The 24,066-nt window shown below is 41.3% G+C and overlaps 1 protein-coding gene across 6 annotated transcripts in view; it reads left to right on the plus strand.

Annotated features, from left to right (window-relative positions):
- The window catches only part of tle2b (TLE family member 2, transcriptional corepressor b), an 84,918-nt gene extending 63,923 nt beyond the window's left edge, over nt 1-20,995 (plus strand). For all 6 annotated transcript variants that reach the window (XM_078259060.1, XM_078259061.1, XM_078259064.1 and 3 more), the window contains 13 exons: nt 1,408-1,424; nt 4,406-4,546; nt 6,116-6,169; nt 8,670-8,837; nt 9,275-9,425; nt 10,238-10,407; nt 11,119-11,195; nt 12,500-12,749; nt 13,038-13,285; nt 13,843-13,990; nt 14,955-15,105; nt 15,370-15,446; nt 17,734-20,995. In XM_078259060.1, the coding sequence (XP_078115186.1) occupies nt 1,408-1,424; nt 4,406-4,546; nt 6,116-6,169; nt 8,670-8,837; nt 9,275-9,425; nt 10,238-10,407; nt 11,119-11,195; nt 12,500-12,749; nt 13,038-13,285; nt 13,843-13,990; nt 14,955-15,105; nt 15,370-15,446; nt 17,734-17,841 (1,760 nt within the window). In that variant the 3' untranslated portion in view covers nt 17,842-20,995. The remainder of the gene's footprint in view (nt 1-1,407; nt 1,425-4,405; nt 4,547-6,115; nt 6,170-8,669; nt 8,838-9,274; nt 9,426-10,237; nt 10,408-11,118; nt 11,196-12,499; nt 12,750-13,037; nt 13,286-13,842; nt 13,991-14,954; nt 15,106-15,369; nt 15,447-17,733) is intronic.
- Nucleotides 20,996-24,066: the final 3,071 nt, after the last annotated feature.

A 24,066-nucleotide genomic window follows, 5' to 3' on the forward strand; every position in this document is an offset into this window, starting at 1 on the left:
TTTCTTTTCTTACTTTCTTAAAAAGTATCAGTTCAGGCACCGTTAATTATGTATGCAATTCATTTCGATTAATTAATCACAGAGTATGTAATTAATTAGATTACATTTTTTAATCGATCGACAGCCCTAATAAATATTCTAGCAAGGTGGTCTTCAAGAGTGGAGTTCCTCTGAAAAAAGGATAGTTCATCTCTTCTGGTCTTGTGACTCTCAGTCAGTGGCAGCCTGCTTTCATTAACCAGAAGACAGTCGAGCCGGTTTAATGACCCAAAGTTCATAGTAAGATTACTCTTGATTGGCATTGGACAAAAACAATATGGTGTTTACAGCAGGATTTATCCTGGGCAGGTTTTTGCCTTTATAGCCCTAGCGTAGCCCTAAAGTATATCATAGTTGCAGTGGGAATTTGTGTACACAAAATGTTTCATCAGTGAAAATCAATCACACTATTAAATGTGTTGAGAAGATGTTTAGCAAGTTCCATACAAGTGAGGTAGAGTAATAGACTTTGGGAAATCATCTAAAATGAAACCATCAGATATCACGCATGCAAGAATAATGTTTTTCTTCATAAAATGTTTGCATTTCTGCATGTACATGTGAGCATTTGTGTGTTTAATTGAATTTATTTCATACTAGAATGGACACAATGCAGCAGTGAGATAAACTTTGACAACAGCTACAGAATAAAAAACATTTTCTTTCATTTTTTAAATCATTTTAGACCAGATAAAATGCAAAGCAATACTATACATCATCTGTGACTGGCAGCTTTTGCTTAATTTGTACAGCACCTTTTGGACTGAATTTGAACTTCCTTGTTTAGATTGCTGTCATAATATGGACAGACGTATTCATGGCACTTGTGTAAATTCAAGAGAAACGGTTTCTCCCAATGAACTTTCATTCACCCCGATAGAATATGTTATCTTTGTGCTCTGTTTCAGGCACAGAGCCAAGAGAGACTTTCTCATGAATAAATAGTAGAGTAGAAAGGGAGAGAGAAAGAGAGATCAATGTGTTCATTTTAACGTACTAAGCATCTGTGTGAGAGCTTGTGCATGTATGCAGCTGTGTGTGTTTCTGTTCTTACATACGAGAGGAAGAATGAGTGAGAAGACAGGGAGCATTGAAAGAGGCAGAAGGGGAAGACAGCTAGCTTTGTCTAGTTGGAGAACAGAGAGAGGGAAAGATAACGAGGAGGCCGGAATTAGGCACAATAGTGGGTCTGTAGCTTTAGAGAGGAGAAGTCGTAGTTCAGCCTAACCTTGGCTGACTGGGGGACTGTTGTTATTATTATCAGCACTGACGTCAAACTTTCTCTCTTTTCCCCTTAACTCCTCTCTCCCACTCTCTCTCTTTTCTCTACTCTGTTTTCTTTCCTTACCTTTCTCCCCCCCATCCCAGAGGGAGCACCCAGCAGGGTGAGTACATAGTTGTGTATGTGTGTACAGTAAGTGTCGTCTACACTCACATTTCTGTGTGTGTGTGTCTGTGTGCTTGTTTGTGTGTGTGTGCTTGTTTGTGTGTGTGTGTGTGTGTGTGTGTGTGTGTGTGTGTGTGTGTGTGTGTGTGTGTGTGTGTGTGTGTGTGTGTGTGTGTGTGTGTGTGTGTGTGTGTGTGTGTGTGTGTGTGTGTGTGTGTGTGTGTGTGTACACTTGTGACAGTGATAAACTGAGGGAAATGGAGACGCACTGTAAAGTGGCCTCTAAAAAAAGGCTGTGTACTGCTGGAGCTCAGCCAGGAGTAGCACAGCTCAACACCAGCACAATAGCTGCTCAGTGCTATCAACCTTGAGTTCCTCAAGGTTATTCTACATCACACTAACATCTGAGCTCGCAGCATTTCGCTGTTATCTGGAAGAAAGTACAAATTGAATGAATGGATGAACAAGCAACTGTTTGTTTCTCAGCACACAAATGTTCTGGTAATCTACAAGATTTACAGAACAAGGGAAAGGATTAAAACCAAGTAAATGGCAAATGCTGCCCGAAACACAGCAGTCGGCGTCTGTAGAAACGAGCAACTCTTACTTTAAAATGTTTACTTGAGTGTACTATGCATCCAGAATATAATATGCCAACTATAGGAGGCCCCTTAATGTCTGATGTATAAAAAAAACATCAATATAACCAATATAACACCACTGAGATCCTTTTGTAAAGATGTTTCCCAACAGAACTTGCTCTGTTGTATCATAAGATAATATTTGGTGTAGAATTGCACAACTGCCAGGGCTGCAGGAGAGGTGGGGACCGCAAGAAACATGTATCCTGCCCTCTAGAAAACATTCTTCCACAGTGTATTTATGTACAGTATCTTTCCAAAACTTTGCTAATGAAAGGTACAGTAAACAGTAGGGGTGGTGGAAAAAATTGATACAGCATAGTATCGCGATATTTTCTGTGGCAATACTGTATTGATACACAGACGCCAAGTATCGATCTTTTATTATATATGTGTCGGTCAGTTTGTCTGCTTGACAATCCCATTTTGCAGCAATAAAACTGAAGTGAGATGAACAAAGATAGATAAAACAAGTGTTGATAAAGTTTCCTATTGGGGACATAATTTGAAATTGGGAAAAATTTGAAGTTAGAAATAAGGTAATAAATTGCAATTTGTTTAAAAGCGCAATAATATCGTATTGTGAGGCTAGTTCAGATTCAACAGTCCATTAATTAAGTGTGAAGGCTAGATTTGACCGTATGGTGACTCACTCAGGTTAATATAACTGATAGGTTTTAAGAAATAACAAAATCCATCCTTAGAAAGAGTAAATGCAACATGCAGTGAATCATGAAATGTATACAAGTGTTCATCTTGCCTCACAGGTTTTGCACATATTTTATGTCACAGTAGTTAAAAGTCCCCATTAATTGCCTGGAGAATTAATGCAGTGCAAATTGGCTGATTGAAATTCAGTGGATGTCTATGGCTTGTCCTATTCTCCCTGGCTGCAGATTGCTCTGCTTTATGGAAACCGTGTGAACACTCGCTTACTGTACTGGCTGCAATGGACAGCTGGCCTTCATCAGTGTAACTGTTGATAACACAGAGAGAAGGGAGCGGGCTAGAGGGAGATGGAGAGTGAAATTGGAAAAGGAAAGAGAGATAGAGACTAAAGAGGAAGAAAAAAGACCAAGCAAAATAGGGAGGGAAAGGTTGTTAAAAAAAATACCAGCAAGTCTTTGTTCTGGCTTTTATTGCAAAATGAAAATGATTTAAGAGTGCTACTGACTTAACTTTCACTCTCTCTCTCTCTCTCTCTCTCTCTCTCTCTCTCTCGCTCTCTCTCTCTCTCTCTCTCTCTCTCTCTCTCTCTCTCTCTCTCTCTCTCTCTCTCTCTCTCTCTGTCTCTGTCCCTGTCCCTTAGCATAATTTAATTGCTAAACAAACACAATGCTGATTTTTCATATGAGTTGAGGTTTGTGCTGAACTTAGCCAAGCATTGCAGTGTTTGGTAAACGGAAGGGAAGGGAGAGAAGGCAGGGGAGAGATGCATATCAATTGGCATTTGTCAGAGAGCCCCCCACCAGTAAAACATGTTGGAATTTTTAATGGAGGGGAAAAAAGGGACAGCGAGAGGAAGTCAGGAGAAGAGTGACGAAGGCAGAGGAGGAGGGGGAGAAGAAGAAGAAGAAGAAAGAAGAGAGGGAAGTTTGTTGAGCCGCACTGAGGTCCATTGTGTGGTTTCTCCTCCTCTGTCCAGCTCTCCTTCCTGTCGGCCCTGTGGACTCCTTCCTGTGTGACTCATTGGTGTTAAACCCTCGCTGTTCTTGTCCTCGCCACAGGGGGACAGAGAATGACAAGTGGCCCTCACCGAACCTCTGGCCCCTGCTCCAATGCAAACAACAAAATGCTTTGATCGACTTTTCTGAGTGCTAAGCACCAGGCCAGGCTGTATTGTAAATATGCCTGCACAGCTTTATTGCCCAATAATGAGAGTCATATTTTACACGAGGACTGGTGTGTCGAGGGGAGAGCACTAATTAGCTTTATACGCTATCTTGTGTGCTTCTAAGGCTGTGTCTTAACCTGTGCTTACGTCTGCTGTTCTTGCTGTGTGTGTGTGTGTGTGTGTGTGTGTGTGTTTATGGGGCTTTCTGTGTTTATGGGGCTTTCTGTTAATGTTTGTGTTACTGCTCAGTGTGCTTTTCATTCTTTACCTGCGCTAATGTCTACAGATTGATTGTGTGTGCATATTTCTTCACATCATGAGCTGTACATTGGTGGATGTGGGTGTGTTTTACATGTTTGTACATTGCTGCATTTGTAAAAAAACATATTTAATGATCTGTTTTTACTTTGTGTGTCAGGTGTGTCTCTCAATGTCCATGTCTGTGGTAGTATCAGTAAGCGTTTGTATGTTCATACTTGTGTTTTTGTCCTTGTCTTTCTTCAGAGTAAGTCAGTGTCATCAACAGACAGTCAGCCCACTGAGGAGCGCCAGGGCCCATCAGGAGGCTACTCCTCCTCGCAGGGAGGAGCTGAGGCAAAGAGAAGGCGCTGTGATGACAAAGAGCCCCTTCCACCACACTCCTATGTATGTGTTTTTGTGTGTCCTTGTCCTTATAAGTTGAGATAATGAGTTGTTGCTTTAAATGATGAGCAGGGGAAGCTGAGTAGTTGCAAAGAAATGGCATGTAAATAAACAATAAACAAATAATTCTTATTAAATGCTATTAGTGAGCTATTGATGTGCATATATGCATAATTTTTACAAAATACATTAAAGTAAGCCACATATACACACCAGAGATGTCACAGTGTGTGTGTGTGTGTGTGTGTGTGTGTGTGTGTGTGTGTGTGTGTGTGTGTGTGTGTGTGTGTGTGTGTGTGTGTGTGTGTGTGTGTGTGTGTGTGTGTGTGTGTGTGTGTGTGTACGTAAAACATCACCTATGACATTATAGGCCACACATGGTTCTGGGGGCCTGCGGCCAATTAGAGTTGTGTTTGGTTTGGATGGGTCCAATGAGGAAGAGCAGGGAGCCACAGGCGAGGCAACGCCAGAAGAGAGACGGCCAAGGCAGATAGCTGTAATGAATTAGATGGCTGTGTGTTTGCAGTCTGGAGGATTGATTGACACTGGGAGCCTGTCTGTGCAAGACGGCCTCCAGCTAAATCAGTTTGGAATCAACAACAGTCCAAATCTTCCCACTATTTTAGAACGAGAACAAGTACAGATAGTTTCCACTCTCAGAATGTTTTTCCTCTCTTTCTGTCTGTCGAGCACATTACAGCTCCCATTTCTCTCTCTTTTTTGCTCTTCTATATCTCTGTCTCTTTAACAACGTCTCTCAATTTCTCTGGGTTTCGTTCTCACTTTGTTTTTCCTCTCTTCCTGTTTTCTTTTTATTTTTATTCCATCTCTGAATTATTTTACTTTTTCTCTTTCTTCTCTTCCTCTCTATCTCTCCCTCTCTCTCTCTCTCTCTCCCTCTCTCTCTCTCTCTCTCTCTCTCTCTCTCTCTCTCTCTCTCTCTCTCTCTCTCTCTCTCTCTCTCTCCCTCTCTCTCTCTCTCTCTCTCTCTCTCTCTCTCTGTTTCTGTATTTTTGTTCTAGGAATAGACTGTCGACATAGCCCTGCTTTGGCTCTGTATAATTAGGTACTGATGTCACTCCACACTGATGTCAATAGGAATATCAGGCCATGATCACATCAAAGCACTGTTGCCATGGTGACTAAGTGCCATCGTTCTCACCCCAGAAAAAAGGGAGAGAGAGATATAAAGAGATGGCTAGACGAAGAACGAAAATGTGGAAAGAGCAACAGTGCGTGTGAGAGTTAGAGAGAGAGAGAGAGAGAGAGAGAAATGTTGATGAGTATGAGTTCTTTGGTGAGAATATATGGTATCCAGTATCTTTGTGTTAAATGTTGCATGGAGGACAGTGGAAGGAAGCAAAGAGCAGCCAGTGATATTGATATATCGATCTTTGTGTGTGTTTTTTGTGTGTTTCCATCTCAATTATTAAAGTTCCCAATGTACATTTACAGTGTACTGCATGTCTCTGTGGGCTATAGAGAGAAAAAGGAACCAATAAAACAGCTATCTTATCTTCATGGAAATAGAGAATATTTTACCTTTCTTATCTTATCTTTTTTGCTCCTCAGGACAGTGATGGAGACAAGAGTGAAGACAATCTCGTGGTGGACGTTTCCAATGAAGTAAGTTGCTTGTTCAGTCTGATTTTGTGGTTATTCTGGTTGCCCACTATCAGACAACAAAGTAGAGCAATAGCGAAAGTGACCCATCAGGGACATATGGGTTACTTTCTGTTTAATCATTACTTAATGGCAAAGTTTATCAATGGGGCATCCTGGTACTACACTCACAGAAGTCATACATCTCACAGAAAGACATTTCTTCTAACCGCTTTGAAAATATTCCACCTTCACTACCAATGTTTACTCACTAATTTTCCTTCTCCATTATGGAAAATATTTCACTCACCCACAGAACCCTCAGCTCTACATCCCTATTGCAGAAAGTATCTTTGATTTCCCTACAGAGCCACAAGTTACAAGTCGCTTTTATCCTACAGAAGCTCTCTGACACTGTGTTGCAGCCCACACATGAATTACGCATGAATCCAACGTTGGGAGGACTAGTGTTGCTCACGGGAACTGTAGATGTACTTGGCACCGCTTGGAACCACCCTCAGTCCTCTGCATAACCCTGTCTGTCTGGCTGTCGATAGTTCCATTTAAAATACAGATCTGTGCGCGTGTGCGTGCGTTACATTTATTTTTGCATCATTTAGTTTGAGGCTAAATTTGAGTATTTTGACAGTCTTGGATAATGAAAATGTGTCACGAGTCACTTTTCATGTGGCTGTTTTAGAGAAAGCCACTAGTACACAGAATTGGGTTATTGCCTAAAGAATAAGTATAGACATACTGTAGCCTACAAAATTACTTAATAGACTTACTGTAATATTATATTTTCATACGTGATTATTTTTTTGTTTAGTTTGCAGGCAGGGAAATTTTTTTCTCCATTATTGACTAATATACGAATAATTTATTAGCTTGATAGATTTATCCTTTGGTCTGTAAAATGTCATAAAAAAAAGTTAGGTTGAAAAAAACATCCAAAACCCAACTATATTGATTTATACATTATCAAAGACAAAGAAAAGCAGAACATTATTCACATCTGAGAAGCTGGAATTTAGATTAGCCTCATTTTCTGATAATCAAGAAATTAAGTGATCCTTTCAGCTTGTACTCATATACACACACATATAATGTTTGTTTTGCTTTCTGGATTGCTTCTTTTAATGCCAATCATCTATAGTAACCTAGGTTTGTGTGTGCATGTGTGTGTGTCTGTGTGTGAAATGTAAAACAAGTCAGCAGGTATGTAGCTAGTTCAGCTTTCCGCTGCAGTTTCCTTGTAAATAGGAAGAGCTCCTCTGTAAGCTCATTATCAGCCACCGCTGTTTGTGTTTTCTTCTTGTGAACCGTGTCTGTCCACACACATTCACAAATACTTGTTCTACCCATTTCTTCCCATACGTCTTCTGTTTATTTCTGTTCTCTCTCCAACCTCTTAAAGCCTCGGTTCTTCCATCTCTCCACTGTCTCTTTTCTTTTCACTTCTTCTTTCCCACTCCTCTCACCCTGCTCCACCTCACCCTTTTCTCCTCCCTTCTCTCATTAGATAACTGCAGTCTGGTTCATTTAATATATGCAAAGCCGTTTATGCCCCTGGAATATTTTAGTTCTGTAAATACTTCACGCAGTGTAGCAAAATATGTTTTATCTAAGCCCTCTGTATTTTGATATTGCACACAAAAGCGGAACCGGTCTCTTGTGTGATTTGGAAACTAGTACAAAAGCAGAAAGAAAAAAATGTGACAAATGTGGGTAATGGCAGAAAAATGAAGGTGCGTGTGTGTGTGTGTGTGTGTGTGTGTGTGTGTGTGTGTGTGTGTGTGTGTATATGTGTGTGTGTGTGTGTGTGTAAGCACTAAAATGTCTGTGCTGATCACTGTGACCCAGTGAGAAGTGCTTACTCCAGTACTCTGTTCTGTGGGAGGCAGCGCTAGCTCAACAGTGGCTCCAGTGATAAAAGCAGCTGTAACAGCAACATTATCTCCAGGTCCAGACACTTCTGTCCTGGCGACAGTGACAATCTCTACTGTTTCATGTAACGTTCCCTGAGCTCTGAGTCCCTTTACAAATCACAATACAGAGTGTAACGCTAGATGGTGTGGTGTGTTATTAAGGAAGAATCTGCAGCATTTTACTTTAAATGTACTTTGAAACTCTATAACCTACTGCTGTAACATAACATACTCTGCCTAGTTCAGCTTTTACACATGCTGGCTCACAGATATGTTTAAAAAATATATATTATAAAGAAAAAGACAATAAGTGGGTGTTGAGGCTAAAACAGCCCTCGCATTATAAAATGCAAGAGCCTGCGGTGTGGGGGCATGTTGCTTCAGGTACGGGTGAGACAGTGAAATACGATCCAGGAATTCCAGTTGGGGTAATGAAGGTTTATCATTCACCAAAAACACTGCACAGTGGTTTATAACATTACCAGGAAGGTCTTTTACAGCAGAAAGATATCATGGTGACAATAATTTAATCTTTAGTTGCTTCAATTGAGAGGTAGCAGCATTCACGTAAAAAAAAAAAAATCTCTGTCATTTAGGAGCCTAACTCTCCTGTGGGCAGCCCTCCTCACTCCCCCCACGGGAACGGGTTAGACCGGGCTCCTACCCTAAGGAAAGAGCTCCCGGGCTCCTCAAGCACAGGAGAGGCCCCCTCCACCCCAAACCCCCGCAGCCCCACCCCAGGGAAGGGCAAGGACCCTGCACAGGTATGACAGATAGTTGCTGCACTCTGCTGACTGGGAGGGTTCTGTCTGGTTTTGCTTAATGCTGATATATTAATGTATTTTTCAATAGTTTAATGAGACTGAAGAGACTCATTTTCCGCCTCTTTTCTTTTGTAACAAAATTGTATTCTTTTTCACTTTGTACCCTTAGGTTGCCCATTCCTGGTACATGTTATGCTATCATGTATGGTGTTTTGCTTTGGGAATAAAATCACATTAAACTCGTACTATTGTACAGTAACTAAACCTCGTACAGATAGCTGTACCGGTATCACTAAGACAAATTTTTGCACTTTGCCTTGAGATCATTTAAAAAGTGACAGATATTAATTCTGAAAGTCAGTGTGCTAAAGGAGGGCTTCAGCAGCAGATCAGCCATGGTTTTTATTTGTTGTATTTCTTATTTGACTTCTCTACAGATGGATAAGTCCCAGTCTCCGTTGTCCAAGTCTGGCACCCCATCCCCGTCCCACCGTGAGGCCCTTACCCCAGGAGCCCCAGGAGCCCCTGGTCCCAGCACCTCCTGCCTTCGTCTGGTCAGCAAAGCAGCATCCAGCGCAGACCCCCTTGGTGAGACTCTCCTGACTGTTACTGTTAACAGGCTTGATGAAATGTTAAAACTAAAAATGTTGTTGTGATATTGTAACTGTTGAAAAGGGAGCTTGCTAATACATATATTAATATTATTAAATTGCTAATAATACAGGCTATCACAACATTAATCTACTACATACATTTATAACTGTTCTTTTTACATTTGTAACCACTAACTCAGAAAGTGAAAAAGCTAAACTAAAATTGTAATGTGATTACATAACTCATCACTAGTGGAGAAAGCAATTTTTTTTACAATTACTTTTTAATTAAGCTGATTTAAGTAAACTGAACTAGCTGCTCCCTGAATTAGACTGTCATGACCTGAATGGGATTTGTTCCCAGTCTACCTCTGCCCTTCATGCCATATATCCTCTTGTTCCTCAGTTTTTCCATTTCCTCATTTGTTTATGCTATGACATTACTCATGCAGTAATAGTTTACTGATTTTGTGCAAAAATGTCTTGATTTGATCAGAGCAAAGTTAAACAGAAAATATGCCTATAGGACTGATGTTTTGAAAACCATAAGAGAAAGTGAGACCCCTCTGACTCTAACTCTTACCACTGTGCTCTTGAGCAAGGCTCTTAACTGCTGTGTGTGCTCCTCTGTGGCCAGCAGTGAAGACCGTTGTTGTACTTGCAGCTCAACAAATAAAGTTTAATGACAGAAAAAGATTTCCATTCTTCTCAGCCCCTCTGTGACTGTGTTTGTGCTTGTGTGCCATGTATCGTTTCCCCTCTTTATTTCTATCCTTCAATCCCCTTCCTCTTTCCCTCCCTGCCCAGCTCTCCGCAGTCCCATGTCTATGCCCCCTGGTTCATACCCAGCTCATTTTGGCGTGGTGTCCCACGCAGGCCTGAATGGGGAGCTGGCCAGCCCAGGAGGTTTCGGTGGGGCTCTAACTCTTTCTCCACAAATCAGCGCAGCAGCCAGTGCCTACTCCCGAAGCCCCATGGTGAGTAAAGGCCAAATTATTCTTCTCTGTCAAGGTTTGATTTATAGTTAAGCATCAACTTGAACCTAGAATGCTAGAATGTGTTCTGTTGTACTGTTGTGCATTCATTATATACTTAAAGTTATCATGTTTACATTCTGTAATTCACTTTGATAGAGAGCGACATTCATAGAGAGAAGTTTTTTCATTGAAATGGCTTATCTGGATCACAAAAGGCTAACCTGTGCAGCCCCGCTGAAAGAAGGTTTAGCCTTTCTCCTCATGTTGTCTTCCTAATCAGTAAACATGAGTAAGCATCAGAAACATGTACGTATGTATGTAGCCTCCACATTTAGCTCCCACAGAACTCCAACATAACTCAGCCTTAAGGTAAGATGTACACTGCAGTGCGCTCATCACATATTAGTGACAGCACAATGATGTGCACTCACTTCAGCAGAGGTTTCAGACTGCAGACTTTAGTCACCCCATTTTTTTAATTTTGCTTCACAGTGGAATAATTTTGTCTTCTTACAGCGATTGTATTGTTACAGTCATCACATTAAATTGTACCTTTATCTTTAAAAAAAAACTGTTCAATCGGTTGAATTTACATACGTCGCCTGTACTTGCTAAGTGTTTTTTTGAATTTTATCTAGAAATCAGCTGCATTTTTTGAGTTAGTCCTTTGTCAAGCTGTTCATATTTTGTCGGCTCTTTCATCCCAACCAGGTGGCGTATGACTCTCGGTCTCACCTGAGGGCGCCAGGGCTGTCCTCTTCTCTGCCTGGTTCCTCTGGCGGCAAGCCGTGAGTAGTCGATATTCAATTTTAGCTTGAAAATTGTTTGTTGGTAGACACACATTTTAGGCATTTTAATACTATTTGTGTGTACATGTTTAAAGGTGCTGTAGGTAGGATTGCGAAGATCCAGGACTTAGCCAAAAAATGTGAACATCGACAACTTCTCAGTCCCTCCACCCTTTCCGCTAAAGCCCAAAACAGTCTCCTAAGCCCCTCCCCCCACAAGGGAGAATGAATGTGTGATTGACACGCAGTTAGACCCCCCCCTGGCCCTGATTGGTGCATCTGAACAGGGAGCGGTGGATTTTTGCAAATCGCACTACAGGCTGTAGGTGGTGCCAGAGGAGCCGGATTGTTTTTTAAATGACCTGCTTCATGTAGTTCTACTCGAACATAGGGTCAGTTTCAGCAAATATGACAGAAAGTTAATTTTATAAGGCTTACCTACTGCACCTTTAACATGGATAGTTATTGTAGTATGTTCCCCAGCTACACAGAGCCGTTAAACAGTTCATTTTCTTTTCTGTTGATTAAAAAAGAAATATGTGAAAGCTGAGCAGGACAATCAGTCAGGCTAAACAAATAGTTAGACACAGACGATTGCACATACCTTAGTCAAAACTTGCTCAGTGATAATCCAAAAAATATTTGAATTGGATAAGAATCCAAATTAGTAGTAGTTCCTCCTAGCTGCTCACTTTGAGTTTTTCTATTTACCCAGTGCTTTTCAATGTTGCACATTGACCCTGTCTAACAAAGATAGACACTGTGGAATTTCACGTGTCTAGATCACCTTCTCCAACACACTTGCACACAGTCCATTCGGCTGTGCTGACTGACGAACAATGTTGTTTTTGTCATTCGTTGCAGAGTAGCAATTCATTCTTGTGGTGCTAATTTGAAATCATAAAACAGCTTTGGCTTCCACTCCGCTACAGTATTGATCGGCCATTAGCAATGCCACACTGACTCTGCCCTGTAATACAATCAGCCATCATGCATTCCCGCCTACAGCTACAGTGGGCCAAGTAATTGCCAGAATTCTGGCAATTATTACTGAAGTTCCAAAGCCATTAAGGTGTCATCAGACTTCACAACTTGTGCACTGACTTGTGTGTAGTTGTTTGTACATTGTGTATATTTACTTGTTGCTCCTCTGCTTTCACTTGCTCATTGATTGAATGATTGATTCCACCTTGTCTGTCCAGTCCTTCAATCTTCTTTGCAGTACCTACTACTCCAAACTCTTATTTTTAGCTGTAGCTCTTCAGTTTTGAAGTATTGATTTCTTTCTGGTCTCTTCTCTGCAGCGCCTACTCGTTCCACGTGAGCGCAGACGGCCAGATGCAGCCGGTGCCCTTTCCCCCTGACGCCCTGCTGGGCCCGGGAATCCCTCGCCACGCCCGTCAGATTCACACCCTGAACCACGGAGAGGTGGTGTGTGCCGTCACCATCAGCACCTCAACGCGCCACGTCTACACCGGAGGCAAGGGCTGCGTCAAGGTGTGGGACATCAGCCAGCCTGGAAGCAAGAGCCCCATGGCCCAGCTGGACTGTCTGGTGAGACACCAGGGAGGAGGTCAAACAAGTTTTAAAAATAGAAATGGGTACACTGACAAACATTTACATATCAGGCCATGAAAACAAAAGTGTACGTACAGTATATTCACTGACCTGATTTGTTGTTATTGGCCATGTCATCTTTCCTTCTAGATTTTGTTGACATTATCAAAATGTCAATATTCATTTCCTGAATGTCTCCAATCATGTTACCATCCCATAAAGTCTCTTTTTTTCTTGATCCACATCAGGCATAACCTAACTTTTTTTTTAATCTTGTCCAATCAGAACAGGGATAACTACATCCGCTCCTGTAAAATCCTCCCTGATGGACGGACCTTGATCGTCGGCGGGGAGGCCAGCACGCTGTCAATCTGGGATTTGGCCACGCCCACTCCTCGCATCAAAGCGGAGCTGACGTCGTCTGCACCCGCCTGCTATGCTCTGGCCATCTCCCCTGACAACAAGGTCTGCTTCTCCTGCTGCAGCGACGGCAACATTGTCGTCTGGGACCTTCACAACCAGACGCTGGTCAGGTAAGAGGAGAGAGGGAAGGAGAGGACAGTGAAAGGAGAAAAATAACATAACAAATTGGTGCTTTAGCTCCACAAATAGATTGCTGTCAGGAGGGAGCACAGAAGGGAGAGGGAGGAAGATGAGGGAGCGAAACCCCTGGAGGACGTGGAGACACTTCTTATGGAGAGAAAAAGGAAACAGAGAACAAGGAGATAATATATGGAAGAAGAAAGAGGGAGGGAGGAAGAATCAGTCTGGGGCTTCCTTAACTAACCCTATGGTCAGGAAAGAAGACGGGGGGATGAACCAGCCTGAACCAGATTCTGGCAAGGTAGGAGAAAGATGAATTGAAGGAGATGGGTAGCAAAGACTGTGGTAAGGAGGGGGCAGGAGAGAAAGGAGAATCAGGTGAGGGCAGTAGGTGGTCTGGGGAGGAAAGAAATCAAATATATTTGGTCTGACACATCCAGGAGAAAGAAAGCAAAGACACACAGACACACACAGGATGCAGAGTCTGTAGAGTGTATGCATGTCTTTGTGTTCACCTGTGAAGCTCTTGTGTGTCTCCTCCCTGCAGGCAGTTCCAGGGCCACACAGACGGAGCGAGCTGCATCGACATCTCCAACGACGGCACCAAACTGTGGACGGGAGGGCTGGACAACACAGTCCGCTGCTGGGACCTCCGAGAGGGACGCCAGCTCCAGCAACACGACTTCACCTCGCAGGTATACACACACATACTTCCCATACTGCACGTTATCTAACATGTAGGTACACACTTGTATCACATGGTCAGATACACATAAACCCACATAGACAATTTAGCTCGCAGGGACACACAGAGTAAATATACACAGCAGCACAAACTCGCATAGCAGATACACACATGTTAAAAAATAAACAAACAGCAGTAGATATACATGCACATCAATTGTTTTATGTTGTTTTAAGTACAGTACATTACAGGGTCATCTGAACACATCACATCGCATCTACACAGACTTAAACTTACAATTTACCTTGCACACAGATCCAAACATACACACACACACACACACACCATGAACTCACCTCGCAGGCATATACACCAATACACAGCAGCAAAAACACATCAACAAACACCAACATGATTTCACCTTACAGGCGCCTTCACACACACATACACACACACACACACATAAACACTCTCTCTCTATTTCACTCCTCACTGCCACAACAGAGCTATAGAGTTGACCACCGTTGTCTTATGAGTTTCGATCCACCGTGTAATGACTTTTTCTCGCCTTTGCCATGTCTCTCTCCATCTACCACTTTCCCTATCTCTCTTGCTGTTCTCTCTTTCTTTCCCAATTTATTAATTCTCTTTATATTTACCTCTATTTACCGTCATTCCACTCTTTCCTTTTTTTTAACTTTCCACCGTCTTTCCTCTTTTCTATTCACACTCATCATCTTTTTCTTTTCCACGATTAATTCCTTCATCTGTCCTCCCTATTTCCCTCCATTGTTCTCTTTCTCTCATCAACCTTATCTTCTTTCCTCCCTCATCCCCCATTTCCGCATCTTCTCCCCATTTGCCATTTTGGTTTTCATTTCTGCACCCTTGCTTCCTTTCTTCTGTCCTCCTCTCCTATCTCCATTTCATTTTCTACCTTCCTTTAAATCCCTTTCTTCCCTCTCCGTCTCCAGATCTTCTCTCTGGGCTACTGTCCGACAGGCGAGTGGCTGGCTGTGGGAATGGAGAGCAGTAACGTGGAAGTTCTGCACGTCTCCAAACCTGACAAGTACCAGCTGCACCTCCATGAGAGCTGCGTTCTTTCTCTCAAGTTCGCCTACTGTGGTATGCACATGCAGTTTTTGCACAGTACATTGTGCCTTTTTTCACCCCTTTACTTTTGTTTAACCTGTAGTTGTGTGTGTGTGTGTGTAAACAATAAACAAATAATTCTTATTAAATGCTATTAGTATTAGTGCACATATGCATCATTTTTACAAAATACATTAAAGTAAGCCACATATACACACCATAGACGTCACTATGTGTGTGTGTGTGTGTGTGTGTGTGTGTGTGTGTGTGTGTGTGTGTGTGTGTTTGCTATTTCAGGCAAGTGGTTCGTGAGCACAGGAAAGGACAATCTGTTGAATGCATGGAGGACACCGTATGGAGCAAGTATTTTCCAGGTGAGGGACGAGTGCAATGCTCTGAGTATGTTTATGATCTGTGTATATACTGTATATATATATATATATATATATATATAAATATATGTGTGTATATTTAGGGCTGCAGAGTCATCTGTTAGTCTGTGTGGATAGTGTTGTTTAAGCTATCTCTGCTTGATCCTGTCCGTGTACCTCACACTCACACACACACACACACACACTGAGCCCTAAAGGCAAAAGAGAGAAAAAGATGAGGGAGTTCAGAGGGAGAAAGCGAACGATAAACATTTTTTGTCAAATCCAGGTTTGTTGATCCATGGTGAGTTGTGAAGGTTTATCAGAGAGTGCAGGCTGCCAAACACACACACACACACACACACACACAGAACAAATGTAATAACTCATCATGTTCAATCGCTCGGTTTGAGGAAATATTGAAACATGAATATGCAGGGATGAAATATTTTCAGCTGAGCCTGTTCAGGGTGTGAATGAAACTAGCAAGGGGAGATGAAGGCACATTTAAGATGAGCATTCTGTGTGTGTGTGTGTGTGTGTGTGTGTGTGTGTGTGTGTGTGTGTGTGTGTGTGTGTGTGTGTGTGTGTGTGTGTGTGTGTGTGTGTGTGTGCATGTGCGTGCGTACGTGCGTCATATTTCTGTAAGCTACAGTGGGCAGCAGGGTAGGCTGCTCCTGTCTCTCCCTGCGGACTAAAAGGAGAATGCTGGCTATCTGCTTTGTTATCCAAATGCCAAACGTTTCTCCTGCCAAACAGCTCCCTCCTGTCACCGTGTTATACAGAGCGTCTCTCTCTCTCTCTCTCTCTCTCTCTCTCTCTCTCTCTCTCCTCCTCCTTTCTGGTTTATCACTGTCCTTTCCAGTTTCTGTCTCCTTGCTTCTCTTTAACCCCCCGCTCCTCTCATTTTTCCTCTCTCTCCTTGTCTCTCTGTTTATGGTTGTCCTTTCTCCCTCTCTGCGCTCACTCCTTTTTATCTTTCTTTCCTAATCTGTACCTCTACCCTTACTTTTTTTCTCTGTCCTTGTCCTTTGGTTTATCCCTGTTCTCTCCGTCTTCCCTTCCATAGTTTTCATTCCCTTTTTCTTACACTACCCCTTCACTTTGTTTTCCTCTCTTGTTCTCTCCTACCCTTTGGCTGGTCTGTTTGTTGCATAGCCATCTCTTTCTCTCCCTCTCTCTGTTTCTTTGTTCTTTATCAAATACGCTTTATTGGCATAGATATCAATGTTACATCATTGCTATTGCCTAATTACATATGACTGAATACATACTAATATATTTACTATATAAGTACATGTCATCACACTTGGTCAAGGATAAAAAAATGTCATTGTTTTCTCTGGTGTTTACACAATGCAGCAAACTTTATCAAGACGGGCATTCAATGTCTGACATTAGCTACTAAAGAACTAAAACATTGTAATGCTAGAGGATGTTAAGTCTCTGAGTTTCAGGACACAGTTTTCCTCTTTGTCATATTTTTTTTAATCTCTCTTTTCCACTCCTTCTCTGACTCAAACCCTCCCAAACTCATCTTTTGGCTTGTCATTGCATCCCTCCCTCCTGAACACCCCCCAACTCCCCAACCTGCTATCTTGGTATAGTACGAGGGATCCTGTGTGCCTCTCACCTGGGGCTTGGTGATTGACAGCCCTGCTGTGCCTGTAGCAGGGAGGGAGAGAGGGGAGGAGAGGGGAGAGGAGTTTAGAGAGGAGGAGGAATCAACATGAGAGAGGGGGAAAGAGCGAAAGGGGAGGGAAGAGGAGAAGGAGAGTCTGGGAAGAAAGAAAGGCAGATAAATGATGATGGAGCAGTGGGAGGGGGAGGAGGAGGGGGACCAGAGGGAGCTTTAGATCATCTAAAGCCAGGTGCCCAGGTCTGGCTTTCAGACACAGGAGTGGAAAGAAGGGGAAAAAGAGGGTTGTGCATTTTGCGAGTTCATACAGACCGTCAGACTTGTGCTGCTAGTGATGCTTAAACCTGCAGTTAATGAGGCTGCATCTCTCCAGAGAAGGAGAGAGAGTAAAAAAAGAGAAAGAGAGCAGCGTGTCTCACATTGAAGCGGACGAATGAGTCAGCATCCTGGAGCTGTGGAGTTGTCTGTTTGGAAATAGTTGCCGACTGTTTTGAAATGAAAAAGTGTCGCGTATGATTGAGTGTTAGCTGATGAGTCAAATCTTTTCTAACATCTTTCTCTTTGTGTTTGTTTTCTCTCCATCTGTCTCCATCCATCTATCATCACTCTCTCTCTCCTGGGTTTTGATGTCTGTCTCTCGCCCGCTCCCAGTCCAAGGAGTCCTCGTCTGTGCTGAGCTGTGACGTCTCCCCGGACGACAAGTACATAGTGACGGGCTCCGGGGACAAGAAGGCCACGGTGTACGAGGTGGTGTACTGAGGGCCGGGACGAGATGGGAAGAGACAGGACGGAGATTTTTCTGGTGGTTTTTTTGGAGGATAGGGGAGGGGCAACCAGTTGCCCCGCCAACCTCTCCTGATCCTCATGAAATCAGCAACAGCAGCACCTCCGTCTCAGTCCTCCGAGTCCTCCTGACCCTCACCCCTAATACATCTCCCCCTTTTTTCCTGTGATATAAGCTACTGTGGAAGCTCCCGAATGCCTCCTCCCTCCTCCCCCCTTCCCCTTTTAGCCCAAGGATGAGGCATGATAGCAGAGAGAGAGAGGCGGAAAGGGAAGCAGCAAGATAAGAAGGACAAAGGAAAAGGGCGGTGGAGCATAAAGATAAAGTCGGGAGGGAAAGACAAGAAGGAGGAGAGAAAGCGAGAGTGCGGAAGGAAGAGAAATGAAAGGGAGCAAGAGGAGAGGGAGGAGGAGGAAAGAGGCAGGGTAATTAGGGCTGTTTCCTGATTAAGAGCTCAGTGGAAGGGAGGCCCCCAGAGGAGGCGCGGAGCGGCACTGTGGGAGCGCCAGCCAGGAGCACTGATACCACACAATCGATTCATTAGCCAGACAGTGGAAGCCTTAATGAGGCTGACGCCGCAGCTCGCTCTCCCCAGCGAGAGGTGTCAGGAGCTCGGGAACGATGACGCTCCGAGATGGAGGGGGTCGCTTCAGATATCCACATACACTGACATGAAACATAGACCTGCTCGCACGCACACACAGGCGCACGTCATCGGGCAAGAATACACACACTCTCGGATACACTCCCTTGAGGTGATCGCAGGAAGAGAGAAACACATACACACACAACACACAGAGCACCCAATTAAACATTCATCGCAGCGCTCCCCGTCTCACTGCTTAATATCTATTTTATTTTGGTCTGACAAAGGCAGCGTCTAATAAGCAGCGGAGTCAATGGGATTCTCCCAGGGCCCAGAGACACAAACACAGAACATCAGCCGAGCTGTTCCCTCTAATTCCTCTGGATTGTTCTCCTGACACCGGGCGCTGCACTCACTCTCATTAAAGGCGCTGTCAGCTAGATGAAGTAGCAGCACGCCAACTTCACTGTAAGGCAGACAAGAGGGCAAATTTACACTACCCGATTACGCTATCATCAGCAGCAAACTAAGCAGCTAATCCGAATCCTTTTACATTTTATGCAACTAGTTGCTGTTTTCATTTACACACCAGATGAGAATAACATGTTTATCAAAGTCATTGTCTCCATCTCCGCCTGCCTGCTGATGTGCTAGTGTTCAAAGTGGCTAAATCTGGTTCGGTGAGCTATTGATTGCTATTAATTGATGAAAATACACTTTTTAAATTGATTGATGCAGCCTGCTAACCTAGCTTAGCATAAAGACTGAAAACGGGGAAACAGCTAGCCTGGCTCTGTCCAGAAGTAACCAAATCTACCTACCAGCACCTCTAAATGTTATATCTTGTGTTAAATCAACAACTTGCTGTTTCACAGGGGGGTGGGGGGTTATGTGCAGGACTATTTCTTGGCACGGAGCAGTTTCCTGGTAACCTAGTCATGCACATACTTTAACCGCCCTGTAAAACAGCAACATGTTGTTTTTACACTTATGGTTACACTTATGGTTATGGTATGAGAGAATAGATGAGAAAGAACGAGATATAGCGTGTTCATTAGTGATCTTTAAAGGTGCTGGTAGGTGGGTTTTGCTTCCTTTGGACAGAGCCAGGCTAGCTGCTCCTCATTGTTTCCAGACTTTATGCTAAGCGACTGCTGGCTGTAGCCTCATATTTACACTACAGATGTGGGAGTCGTATCAATCTTCTGATCTAACTCTCAGCAAGAAATCAAATAAGTGTATTTCCCAAAGTATTTTCCAAAAGTATGAACTATTTCTTTAAACCTGATTCTTGCTCTTCAGTCCTCCTTGTATAATATTCCAAACTGTCAGGCAAACTGTGTATCAGAGCTTTCTGCTTCTGTAGAACATGCATCACCATTATGTAGACTAAACAGGCACATTTTAAGCTTTTCTTTTATTACTCATTTATTTCAGTATTTTTTTATAAATAGTTATTGCTCGTCTTATGTAATGATATGTTTATGTATTGGGGTTGCCTATGACTGCGTTTCGGGTTCGGGGGAGCAAACAGAGGGACGCACTCACACATGGGGACATACAAAAGTAGAACACAGGTGGGAAAAATATTTTTGTTCTTTTAACTTTCTTTTTTTTTTTTTAAATCAGTGTGTTTTTATCCTTGGTGGTGGTGACAGACAGGGGCATACAACATCAGCAGTCCAATGTAAAGAAAAACAAATAAGGCCCTCTGTTTTGTTTGTTGTTTTTGTTTTATTCCCTTTCTTTTCAAAAGTGGTAGTAAATGTAATGTAGTCTGTTTTCAGTCCTTATTGTGCAGCTGAACTATGTTTCTGTTGAGTCCGTGGTCAGTGTACAGCAGGCGTCGGCTGCGACATGACGATTCAGATTTAGCCATCGAAGAGGTCCCACTTTTTACTGCATGCTTGTTGCACTCAAGCTCCACTTCTGCTGACAAATCCAATTTTCCTCAGTAGATACAGTGAACGGTCTCACGGCCACAGTTTTACTGTTTTGAATTTTACATTACAGTATGCAACTCAATTCAATTGTATGTTTTAGCCAAATTTGTCTATGTTTCTCACTGCAGCGCTAATGCAGGATAGAAGAATTATGAGGGACTTCTCTAATGGCTACTGTACCAGCGAGGAGTCAGAGATCATCTGTACAGTTCAATGCCTTTGCCTGCCTCTTTCCCTTTCTGCCCGTCAGCCACAGGCAGACCTAAATGATATTCTCATACACAAGCTTGTATACTACTCAGAATGATGCTGTATAATGGTTATGCATTTGGTGGTATAGCGTGAATATTTGGGACATTGTATTTGATACTCTTCTTTACCTGTCAGTAACGTATCTCCCCTCTGCTTGTGCTTTCTCTGTTCCAACAGTATAAAAAGTTTTATTTTCCGTTATACAAGCCGTGTTTAGTTTTTCTTTTAAAAAGCCAAGGATATTCTTTTTTTTACTGCACTGTGTCTTCTTCCCTTCTGATGCGTTTCCTATGTGCTGTACAAGAAATACTATGTGTGAAAAATAAACCAAACTTGTGTTCATCCTTTCAGGTGTCTGCTGTGACGGTCTTTCTTTCCATTTTGAATGCTGAAGAAAAAAGCCAAATAATAAAAAGAGGAATACTTTATTCTCTCAACAATTAGAACCACTTTTTTTTTTTAAAGATGATTTTTTTTGGAGCTTTTTCACCTTTGTTTGACAGACCAGCTAGGTGAGAATGACATGCAGGAAATCATCACAGGTCGGATTTGAATCCAGGACCGCTGCATCGAGGCATAAACCTCTAAGTATATGTGCGCCTGCTCTACCCACTGAGCCAACCCAGCCACAAGAGAGCCACTTTTTCATCCATAATTCTTCCTGAACACCCCCTCGTTCACTCAGTTTTATGCACAGTCCGAAAAGTGTAAAACTTTTCAGTAACCTGCCATAACTAAATTTACAAGAGCTCTCAGCAGTCTGTCTTCACCAATATTACAACATTTTAACACACCGAAGACATCACCTATCACAGCAACAAAAAGGCAAATTAGTGATAAATCGTTTTTGCACAACACTAATAATACTATGTATTTTATAGTTGAAAAAGTCATAATTTAGTATGTTGAGAAAAGTGATAAAACAGTTGTATTATAGTATGTCAAAAAGTCATAGAATAGTATTTTGAAAAAGTGATAAAAAAAAATCAGTAAAATATGTCGAAAAAAGTCATAGTATAGTACGTCAAAAAAGTCATAGTATGGTATGTCATAAAAAGTCATAGTATAGTATGTTAGAAAAGTGATAAAACAGTCATAGTATAGTATGTTGAAAAAGTTATAGTATAGCATGTCGGTAACAGTGAAAGAAGTCACGGGATAATATGTTTATATTTTATATTTATATACATTTAATGTTTAAAAAAATGGATAAAAAAAGTCATAGTATGGTATTTAAAAAAAATGTATTAAAAAGTCAGAGTATAGTATGTTGAAAAAAGTCATATTATTGTAACTCGAAAAAAGTCATATTATGGTATATCGAAAAAAGTAATTAAAAAGTTATAGTATGGTATGTCGAAAAAAGTGATAAAAAAGTCATAGTATGGTATGTCGAAAAAAGTGATAAAAAGTCATAGTATGTAGAAGAAAGTGATGACAACGCATCAGGAAAACAGCCAGCCTGGACTGGGTATCAAACCTGGAACTGACTTGGTTGTGATTACTTGATGGCAGTAGTGTTAACCATTAGGCCAACAAGCCACCAACGTGCTTATAATGAAACAGTTATAGCATAGTATATGTCGAAAAAAAGCCATAACAAAATTAAAACATTTAATGTTTAAAAAAAGTTATTAAAAAAAGTCATAGTATGGTGTGTCGTATCACTGTTTCATCATAAGTACTTCGGTGGCTCGTTGGCCTAATGGTTAACACTGCTGCCATCAAACAACCAACAAGCAGTCACGGAAAACTCAGTCCTTGGTTTGATACCCAGTCCAGGCTGGTCCTTCTCCTGAGGCTTGGTTGTCACTTTTTTGACATACTATACTATGACTTTTTTATCACTTTTTTCGATATACTATACTATGACTAGTCAGAGTATAGTATGTCGAAAAAGTGATAAAAAAAGTTATAGCATGGTATGTTGAAAAAATTTATTAAAAAGTCAGAGTATAGTATGTTGAAAAAAGTGATATTATAGTAACTCGAAAAAAGTCATATTATGGTATGTTGAAAAAAGTAATCAAAAAGTCATTGTATAGCATGTCAAAAAAGTGATAGAATGTCAGTATGGTATGTTGAAAAAAGTGTATTTAAAGTCATAGTATGTAGAAGAAAGTGATGACAAAGCATCCTGGACTGGGTATCAAACCAGGGACTGAGTTTGCTGTGACTACTTGATGGCAGTAGTGTTAACCATTAGGCCAATGAACCACCAATAGTGGTTATAAACTGTTATAGTATAGTATATGTCGAAAAAAAGCCATTAAAAAAATTACTGTATAGTACATTTAAAAAAATGGATAAAAAAGTCATAGTATAGAATGTTGAAAAAAGTGATTAAAAAAGTCATAGTATGGTATGTCAAAATAAGTGATAAAACAGTTGTATTACAGTATGTCAAAAAGTCATAGAATAGTATTTTGAAAAAGTGATAAAAATAAAACTCAGTATAATATGTCGAAAAAAGTCATAGTATAGTACGTCAAAAAAAGTCATAATATAGTACGTCAAAAAAGTCATAGTATGGTATGTCATAAAAAGTCATAGTATAGTATGTTAGAAAAGTGATAAAACAGTCATAGTACAGTATGTTGAAAAAGTTATAGTATAGCATGTCGGTAACAGTGAAAGAAGTCACGGGATAATATGTTTATATTTTATATTTATATACATTTAATCTTTAAAAAAATGGATAAAAAAAGTCGTAGTATAGTATGTTGAAAAAGTTATAGTATAGCATGTCAGTAACAGTGAAAGAAAGTCACGGGATAATATGTCAGAAAAAGTCATAGTATAGTTTGTCTATAAAAGTCAAAAAGTGGTGATAAAAAAGTCATGGTATAGTAGTGATAACGTGATAAAATCGTAGTATAGAATATCAAAAAAGTCATAGTATAGTTTGACGAAAAAAGTCATAGTATATTATGTTAAAAATTGCCATGGTATAGTGTGTCGAAAAAAGTCATAGTATAGTATATAAAAAAGTCATAGTGTACTATGTTGAAAAAAGTTATAACAAAGTCATTGTATTGTTTGTCAAAAAATAGGTGGTAACAGTAGCCAGGTTAGCTCAGTTGGTAGAGCGGGCGAACATATGTAGAGGTTTGTTCCTCGCCGCAGAAGGTCCAAAGTCGAGTCTGACCTGTGACGGTTTCCTGCACGTCTTCCCCCCTCTTTCTCCTCTTTCATATCTCAGCTGTCCTATTCATTAAAGGCAGAAATGCCTGAAAAAAAAAAAGATTATGAAAAATAATCAAAAGTCATAGTATATTAAAAAAAAGTCATAGTATAGTATGTCGAAAAAAAGTGATGAGAAAAACATAGTATAATATGTCGAAAAAAGTCATAGTATGGTATGTCAAAAAAGTGATAAAAAGTCATAGTATAGTATGAAAAAAGTGATGACAAAGCAT

Source organism: Sander vitreus, chromosome 9, assembly GCF_031162955.1.
Source record: "Sander vitreus isolate 19-12246 chromosome 9, sanVit1, whole genome shotgun sequence".
Lineage (NCBI taxonomy): Eukaryota > Metazoa > Chordata > Actinopteri > Perciformes > Percidae > Sander > Sander vitreus.